Here is an 8,877-nt window from a genome sequence, read left to right as displayed (position 1 = left end):
AAACATGGTATACAGTTAGTTTTCCTCTTCATCTCAATTGCTTAAACTGGTTAAATCAATCGAATGTCACCGAATTATAACACTTCAAGGGGGAGAGAGGTAATCAAGAGATGTATAAGAAGTGAGGCACTGACGGAAAACGGGGGATTCTGATGATGACTTTCATGGATTCCAAACCTGCGTTCACAAAGAAGGGATGGAATACAGGGGGGCCTTTAAGCCGGTTACAAAGGACCGGAGAGCTCCTCGTCCACTGCAGATGAAGCCTCATAACAATGCTTTTCTTGCATCTTCAGCGTCAACACCGACTTCTTCAATTAATCCATTCTGTCATAGTCTCATATAACAAAATCTGCAGAAACTCAACATTACTTCATATTAATTTTATTAGTTAAATTGGAGGTGGTGAGGTGAGTTTTAAAATCATGATTATTAGGTAAAATCACAAGAATGATTTCATAATATTTTCTAACACAGCAAACAGATAATTGGGGAGTTACGTATTCCTTTTGCTCTTTTCCTAACATAACTGCATAGCTAGCTAGTCACAGTAAAACGAGCAATCGGATTTCCAGCAGGTCATATTCAATAAGCAATTATGCAGGCCATCAAATTAGGTTATACGTACAACTAATGCAGTATTTTGTTTTCCATACTTTCAGTGGAAACTACAGGCCACTCCAATATTGTCCAAAAATCATTCTAAAGTTCAATCTAGCTTTCTTTTGGATATCAAGAGCATGGCCACCATACAGCACCTGTCTTTCTTTCTCTCCTCGTTGTTTTTTTTTTTTCCAGGTACATGAACTCGAGATGAGGAAAACACATGCAATACGTTATAATATTCGATTACTTTTTTTTATGGATCAAGGGTTTTATTCATTAAGAAAGCAACACAAGGAAGGCTTATGGCCTCCTACAGAGCCAGGAAAAGACCAAGAGATTAAACAAAAGTTAAAAAGAAATAATTAACACAAACATTCAACACATTTATATCTGTTCGATCGATGTGGGAGAAATGCTTCCCAGTGGTTTCTCTCTATTTATTTCTTAAGAAGATATGAACATACAAGTGAAAAATCACACATGAAAAATTAGATTTTTTATTTCATAAAATATGCATATTAGACAGAAATTATGGGATAATTACACTATTAATACACCATCTTTACACCTTTTCTCAATTAAGTACATGAGCTTTATTTTTCTTGGTTAACTATTTCCAAACATTTCAAGAAGTAATTCCATCCGCCTTCCGTCAATTTTGCCATTAAATAATGACGCGCCATTTGTTTTTATTAAATCACTATTGATATTCTAACTTTCATTTTATGTCAATCAAGCACATGAACTTTAATCCTTTTTATTTTGATACACCTATATTTTTATTGTTCTAATAAAGTAATTTAGTATTTTTTTTATTTTTTAATAAAAGCATCCTCTAAAATAATATTTTTTTAATAAATTAAAATATTTAAAATTAGATTAAATGTCTATAAGAAATTAAAACAAATCCTATTTAGATGTAAGCTCTTTTCATCAATGATAAGTCATCTATATAAAGACTAAAAGATATTTTGTAATTAATTAAAACTAACAAATACATTACTGATACAACTAAAATGTTTTTTATTTTAAGCAAATAAAGGAATATCATGTGATTGCAACATAAATAGAAAGCTAATTGGTTAATTTTTTTTAAAAAAATTACTTGATTAGAATAATACGAAACTTAGGTATATCAGGTAAAAAAAAGTTCACGTACTTGATTGCCATGGAATGAAAGTTGGAATATCAATACCAATTTGAAGGCAAATAACTTGCCATCAAATAAAAGAAAAATTGAAGAAGAAGATGTATGAAAGTACTTGATTGAAGTTTTTTAAAACATAATGCATTCGACCAAAAAATTAAAGTTCACATGCTCGATTGCGAAAAAGTGTAAATCTGGTATACTAATAGTACAATTATCAAAAAAAAAATATTGACACAACAAACTCAATAGAAAAATATGGGAAATATTTGGAAGCTGATCTACATAATTTAATGGTTTGGTACTAATTGAGAACAATTATATAGATTAGGGACTATATTGAGGTTTTTCTCAATATTCAAGGTTTACTTTAGCTCATAGCCTCATTACCCACCACCATGGTATTTTCACTGAAATTCTGTAAGATATTTAGAGACCCTTTTTGCACCTAGTTCCACAAGATTTTTAATTTTTTTTGTTTAAATTTAATTTATTTATATTTTCAGATCGTTTTGATATACTAATATTAAAATAATTTTTTTAAAAATAAAAAAATATTATTTTAATATATTTCTAGATAAAAAAACACATTAAAAAGCAACCGTTATTATACTGCCAAACAAACCATTAAGCTATATCAAGATATTAACAATTTAAAAAAAAAATACCAACAGCATATTAAAAATAAAAAAAATATTTCAGAAGAGCACAATTGTAAACTTAATTTGTGATTTAGTTTGGGACTTTAGATTTGAGTTTGAATATTTATTTTTTAAAGAGATAATAAATTTATTTGCTATTCTATGTTTTTTAGTCACAATTGGTGTGATTTTCGATTTATGGTTAATATGTATCGGTAATTGCGAATACAGGGACTTTGGAGGTGCCGGGGACAATTTCTGTTTGTGTTGTGGATAAATAAAAACCCCGTGTTCTGTTTTACCGTAGAAATCCATGTCCCGTCGTACCTTTGACCTGAAAGAAAAAAATATGTTAAAAAAAATATTCGATCCCTTTAAAATACACAATGACCTACCCACGAAAACAAAGCAACGAGAATCGTGCTTGGTAAGTTGAATCGAAGATCTAGCAAAAACAAAAGAAGAACTTGAAAAAAATTGAAATTCTCTTTTTCGCACCAAAGTTTTCGAAATTGGGAACACGCATTTACCTCTACTACACCAGAATTAAAAAAAAAAAAATTCACTCTCTAGCATGGCGTGTTGATTCGGTTTTTAGTAAATAGAGGAAGATTTCCCGTGAATGGTAAGTTCGGTATATGAATTGTTATTGAAGTTTTAATTAATTTTGAATTTCGTATGGGTTTATTAATGGAATTGTGATATGGATTATGTCTGATTAGGGTTTTTTTTTTTCTATTCTTTTTCGGCCGTTTGCTCAGTGAGTTTGATTCATTTAGGGTCTGATACTGCTGTATTTTGTTGGTTATTTGATTTTAGGGTTTTTGATTTAGGACATGAATTAGAAAGACCACCTAAGTTTTTCTGGCTATGATTAAAGATGCATACCTTTTTGGTTGCAGATCAGTGGATGAAATGAAAGGGAAGGGAGTATCGAGAGATTATTCTCGACGTAGAATTCGATCTGGAAAGAGAACGACAAGGAGTCTTGATAATATAGTTGTGATTGATGTCGATAGTGATGATGAGTTTGATAATGTTATTATCATTGATGTCCCGGAGTCTTTACAGCAGAAATTAAGAGGTTCTAATGTTGTTAGAGAAGGAAGAAGTTTTCCGTGCATAATAAGCATTGATGATGATGATACAGTGGATGATCATGAAATTAATGCGCAAGGTGATGATAACTTGGATAGTGATGGCACTTCTAGTCACAGCAGTCCTGCCTCTGATTGTATAGGGAAATCTGTTTATAGGGATGCTGATGGTTGTCGAGTTGCTGAGGAGAATAGGCCTGTGTTCAAGTTGAGAAAGTGCAATAGAACTTATCCTGAGAAAGCTCCCTCCAGAAATCGTTATGGTTTAGATTCAGATTCCGAGAGTGATTCGTCTGAAGATAGCACCTCTGACTGTGAAGTCATGGAAGGATCTTTTGGAGAGGTTCGAGAACAGTGGGAAAAGGCTTCCCTGAAGAGAAAATCCAAGTTCTGTAAAGGTCTGGATGACCAGGCTAGTCCATGCAGTTCCCACGGTGATGTTCATCCAAATGCTGAAGTAGAAAACAGAACTAAACAAAATCCAGATCCTTCTGTTTGCTCTAGTTCAAAAAATGTAAATTTTGAGAAAGTGAACACTTGTGCCTCCACTTCCGCTAGAGATGGAGTTCTGGGTGGTTGTTCTTCCAGTGCCAAGATGGAAAATCCTTTTGCAAATTATAACCAGAAAGGTGAAAGCTTTTCAAGGCCACAGAAATCAAGAACAGATGAGAATATTCATTTTCATTGGAAGAGCGATGATCTTTGTGGAAGAGAGAGATTCATGGATGATAGGAGTACTTCCTATAACAAGTTTCAAACTTTAAATGGCCTTGGCACTAGGTTTCCTCCAGGGCCTTCTTCATGGTCCAATCAAGAAAAGGATGATAAACAGTATCATCATAGAAGAGCATGTTTTCAGGATATGGAACAAAACACTGCGACAGGGCATTCTTTTTCAAATGACCAAAGTGGACCTAACTTGCACTCAGATGATGGGAAAGCTAGTGTTTTGAATGAAGATGCTTCTTTACCTGATGGTCACTTTCTCGGTGAGAAACATGATGTTATTAACAGTCAAGTTGATTCAAAGGAGGAACATAAAGAGTTTACTCAGGTGCCATCTAGTTGCAAGATTCTTTCAAATGAGGCACAATGCAGAGAGTTTGTGTCTTATGCTCGATCATCTGAGGACAAAGTGGTTGAAAATGTTATAGCTCTTTCATGTACTACACAAGAAGTCAGTGATGAGAAATCTGGCCATCAGAAAATGGATGAAAGAGCTGCCAGGGAAAAGTCTTCACAATGTCACGACAGACTAGGCAGGCCAGGAACATCAAATTCCGCAGAAGGAAAGGAGGCGTGTACTGATTTTGCATCCAGCAGTCAACTTCATCATGAAAGGGATCTGTTATGTGCTTTACCTGGTGCTCGTTTTCCTTACGCTGTAAAGGATATAATCAATGACCGAGAAAAGCTCAAGGAGACTGAAGAATACAAACAAGCAATGGAAGAAGAATGGGCTGCTAGACAGCAGCAGCTACAGATTCAGGTTTATTCATATATTAGTTCCTTGATTTGCCGCCGAGTATTGTGTTGTGCTACTGAAACATAATTCTAATATTTAATTACACACGGGTGTAAGATTGAGGCTGGACTTACCACAAATATTACCAACTAACTTCCATTACATTTATATGTTATTTTAATGCACTTCTCGTGTGTTTATGCAAGTGGAATTGCTGTTGAGTAAAAAATCAGGTTGTTTTGAAGCTGGTCTCTGCAACCCCCCACCCCACCCCCCCACGCGCACGCACAAAAAATATATATATGTAGGTGTGTGTGTGTGTGTGTGGTACACACACAAAACCCATGGTTTTGAAATCTCTAGCAACTATAAGCCTTGTTTTTGGGGTACCTTCAATGCCATACGGAGCCCTTCTAGTGTTGCATTGGAAGACATTCAAGTTGATTTTTGGTATAAAAAATATACATTTGATGTCAATTGACTTTAGAATGCTTTTAAGTAAATGAATATTTCATCTGATTTGCAATTTGCATGTTCCTTTTCAGGCAGAAGAGGCTCAGAGATTGCGGAAGAGAAGAAAAGCTGAAACTTTGCGTATTTTGGACATGGAGAGAAGGCAAAAACAGCGTGTGGAAGAAATGAGAGAGGCACAAAAGAAGGTTTGATTCCATATATTCATCACTTGCATTTATCTCTTCAGCATTACACATTTTGAAACCAGCTTTTATAAATCCATGTGTCTGTCATCTGATGGTGAATATAGGATGAGGAGAATTTGAACATCAAGGAGAGATTTCGTGTTGAAGTAAGGAAGGAGCTTTATAGATTGGAGGTTACCTGCATTAACATGGCATCCTTACTTCGTGGCTTGGGAATCCATGTGGAAGGTGGTTTCCAACCCTTGCCCAATCAGGTAAGTTACATTCTCTTGCACTCTGATTATACCACCTGAATTCTGAATCATATCAATGCACATGATACAAGTGAAGTCTCTGTAACTTGTTGAATTGATCCATGTTTCTGATGGTCCTGGCAGCCACCAATTTTGCTTTTACTGAAGATTGTAATTCAGAAACCTGAACTGATGGCTTTGCATTTTGAGATTTGTATATTACCTTGAAGTATTTGACCTATCATAATCTTCTGGCTATGCTTTATATTTTTTATACTGCAACCCATGTGTGTTCGATTTCATTCATGTCTGACAGCCTTAGAGAAGTTGCCAGAAATACACTATATATTGTTTGATTCTGTGTGTGTCTATGTTATAATCTTTTTTAATAGTGATTAGTGGTCATTTCAGGTGCATGCAGCTTATAAGCGAGCCTTGCTAAAATTTCATCCTGACCGCGCGTCAAAAACTGACATTCGTCGGCAAGTTGAGGCTGAGGAAAAATTTAAGCTTATTTCCCGCATGAAGGAGAAATTTTTGTCCACTTCATGTTACTAGTGCTAATAAAGGTCAAAACACCATTTAAGGTCAAAATACCATTTAAAGAATTCTGCACATTCATATTTGTGAAGCAGTTATAACATTACTCGATTAGAGAAATTATTGTCTTAAAGGTGTTGTTTACACATGCGGGTCGGTCAAGAATAGGGTTTGTAGAATTGTGTCATATTTTTTGAGGAAATTACATGTCTGATACCCGGTTGTAGCAAATACTGTCTCTTGCAGTTAGCATAGTTGAATATTCATTGATACTGACTGAGTGAGATGTCGGATAATGATTTTAAAAAATGCAACTGCTGCTCTGCTTCAGCAGCTATTTTACATGTAAAGCTTGGTGCATATATGTCAATAAGATTGCCCTGCTGTTGCATTTGATGTGATTCCAAACGGGCCCAGACGTTTGAACTTTTGAAAGTGATGCTACCGGGATTGAGGTAGGTCTTTGCTTCGTGTTTTATAAAGTAAAAGATCAGCTTGTTAATCCAGATATTTGTTTATGATTTAATTGGTGTGAAAATATTGTACTCGCTGTAGCTGAAGGGGATTTGTAATGCTGTGCATTGAAATAAAACAAACAAAATGTCGGAAGTTACCATCAAGTATGATAATCAGAGTAAGTTTATGTATTGGTATCTTGAAAAAATCGGGATTCGCACATTCAGAATCCATGTAGGCTAAGCCTCGTATGGGAAGACCCTGGTAATTTGATAGGAATGCCTTAACTTTGGAATAATTGTCCCAGATTTAAGATTTCATATAGTTTACAGTAGCTAGTTGACTCAGGGTTCTGTTAACTCTTTTAAAGGCTTCTCTTTGTTATTTTTAAACAGTTTTGGCTGGTTAGGCCCGAAGCAGCAAAACGCAAGGATGATCTTCACCAAGTATATTTGGTGAGGGGTAGAAGCATCGGCATTGCAGGAATGTGTCGGCAAGCAAGGTTGTTAAAATCGTAATTCAACTTGTAAAATCGTATGTTTTTACGAGTTAATATAGGCTTTACGTGCTAAATCGTTCATAAAACTTGAAAATCAGTAAAATCAAGAAAAATCGTTAAAATCGGGAGAAATCGTGTAAAATCGTGATTTCACCACCAATTGTACGAGTTTACCAGCAGGAAATAAAACTTCAATTTTGCTGCCAGGTGTCGCCTGCCTATTGGCTTTAACATATCAAATGCAATTAAGAAATTCACCGAATCAGTCTTCTCTCTTCTCTTCACATTCAAAAGTTACGTTCTCTGCACCAGCCACTTCTGAGAATCATCGTCCACACAGCAACAACGATCAACGGCTTCTCTCCAGTTTTCAGAAACCATGCTCTTTTATCATTGCAAAAGTGCTTGACAAGAGTGGATGAGATTAACCTTCCACATGGTCTGTGGTTACAATGTTTTGATCTGGTGATCTTTACTATGCTAGATGACTTGCTTGAAATTGCTCAGGGACACCAAAAAGACCACCGGAATATGGAAGGGACACTTGTTATTGCTGTAAAACTCCTGTCAAAGGTGTTTTTACAGTTACTAAATGAACTTGCACAGCTGACAACTTTCTGCAAGCTATGGCTAGGAGTGCTTAGCCGAATGGAAAAATATCTTAAGGTAAAAGTGAAAGGGAAGAAAATGAAAATCTTCAGGAAACGGTGTCTCAGCTTCTTAAGAACACTGGTGCAGAGAGAACTTTCCATGCGTGCTGTCATCATGGGTTCCGGAATTTTGAGCTTGAAATTTATATTGACTTTCTGGTTGATGTACAGGACTCAGAATTTGAATCTGAACTTGTATGTTTCAAGTAGTTTATACACAGAATTAAAATATAGTGTACCGTTGTCTGAAGACATGCGATGGTTTTGCAGATTTAAATACAATTCTTCAGATTCTGAATGCTATGTGGGCTGGTGATTATTATGATCGGAGCATTTAATTAGCTTTTTATATGATTTTTATTTGAAACATGTAATTTAAAATATTTGAATTATATATGAATTTTTATTTAAAAGCTTGAAATATGTATGAATTTTTATTTGAAGCATGTTTTTTAAGGTGCTTGAACTATATATGAATTTTTATTTGGAGCATGAATTTTTTTTTAATATATTTTAAAATTCCTTACAATTTTACGATCAATTTTTATGATTCGAGTTTGTATGTGGCTTTCCGTGCTGTGTTAAAATCGTGATTTTAACAACCTTTCGGCAAGTACCTCTTGCTTCATAAATATATAGTAGCAAAACGCAAGAATATACATGTTTTAACTTGGAGGTAGGAGGACGGGATCATCACTTAACCTTAAAATTCATCACAATTTTGAGACTCGTTTCGTATACGAGAAAGAATAACATGAAGAGAGAGAATGAAACATGAAAATGAGAAATATTCTAGTTTTTTTTTTTTTTTTTTTTTATTAGTTGGTTTTAGTTTTCAATGGAGAAAATATTTTAGTTTTTTTTCTTTTCTTAGAAGCAATGTT

At 34.6% G+C, this 8,877-nt stretch overlaps 1 protein-coding gene across 4 annotated transcripts; it reads left to right on the top strand.

Moving 5' to 3' along the window:
- The first annotated feature begins 2,688 nt into the window (after nucleotides 1-2,688).
- Nucleotides 2,689-6,789, top strand: LOC118062447 (uncharacterized). 4 transcript variants are annotated; one of them, XM_035076198.2, is made up of 5 exons: nucleotides 2,689-3,019; nucleotides 3,302-4,980; nucleotides 5,502-5,615; nucleotides 5,720-5,869; nucleotides 6,260-6,789. In XM_035076198.2, exons 2-5 carry the CDS (start codon nucleotides 3,310-3,312, stop codon nucleotides 6,404-6,406), a joined length of 2,082 nt encoding a protein of 693 aa, XP_034932089.1. In that variant the 5' UTR covers nucleotides 2,689-3,019; nucleotides 3,302-3,309; the 3' UTR covers nucleotides 6,407-6,789. The 4 variants fall into 4 exon arrangements, with proteins under 4 accessions (XP_034932089.1, XP_034932088.1, XP_073267171.1 ...); XM_035076197.2 differs by having other exon boundaries at nucleotides 3,297-4,980; XM_073411070.1 differs by having other exon boundaries at nucleotides 3,214-4,980.
- Nucleotides 6,790-8,877: the final 2,088 nt, after the last annotated feature.

Source organism: Populus alba, chromosome 8 (genome assembly GCF_005239225.2).
Source record: "Populus alba chromosome 8, ASM523922v2, whole genome shotgun sequence".
NCBI classification, from domain to species: Eukaryota; Viridiplantae; Streptophyta; class Magnoliopsida; order Malpighiales; family Salicaceae; genus Populus; species Populus alba.
The sequence above is the reverse complement of the archived record's forward strand: the minus strand, read 5'-3'. Positions and strand labels throughout refer to the sequence as shown.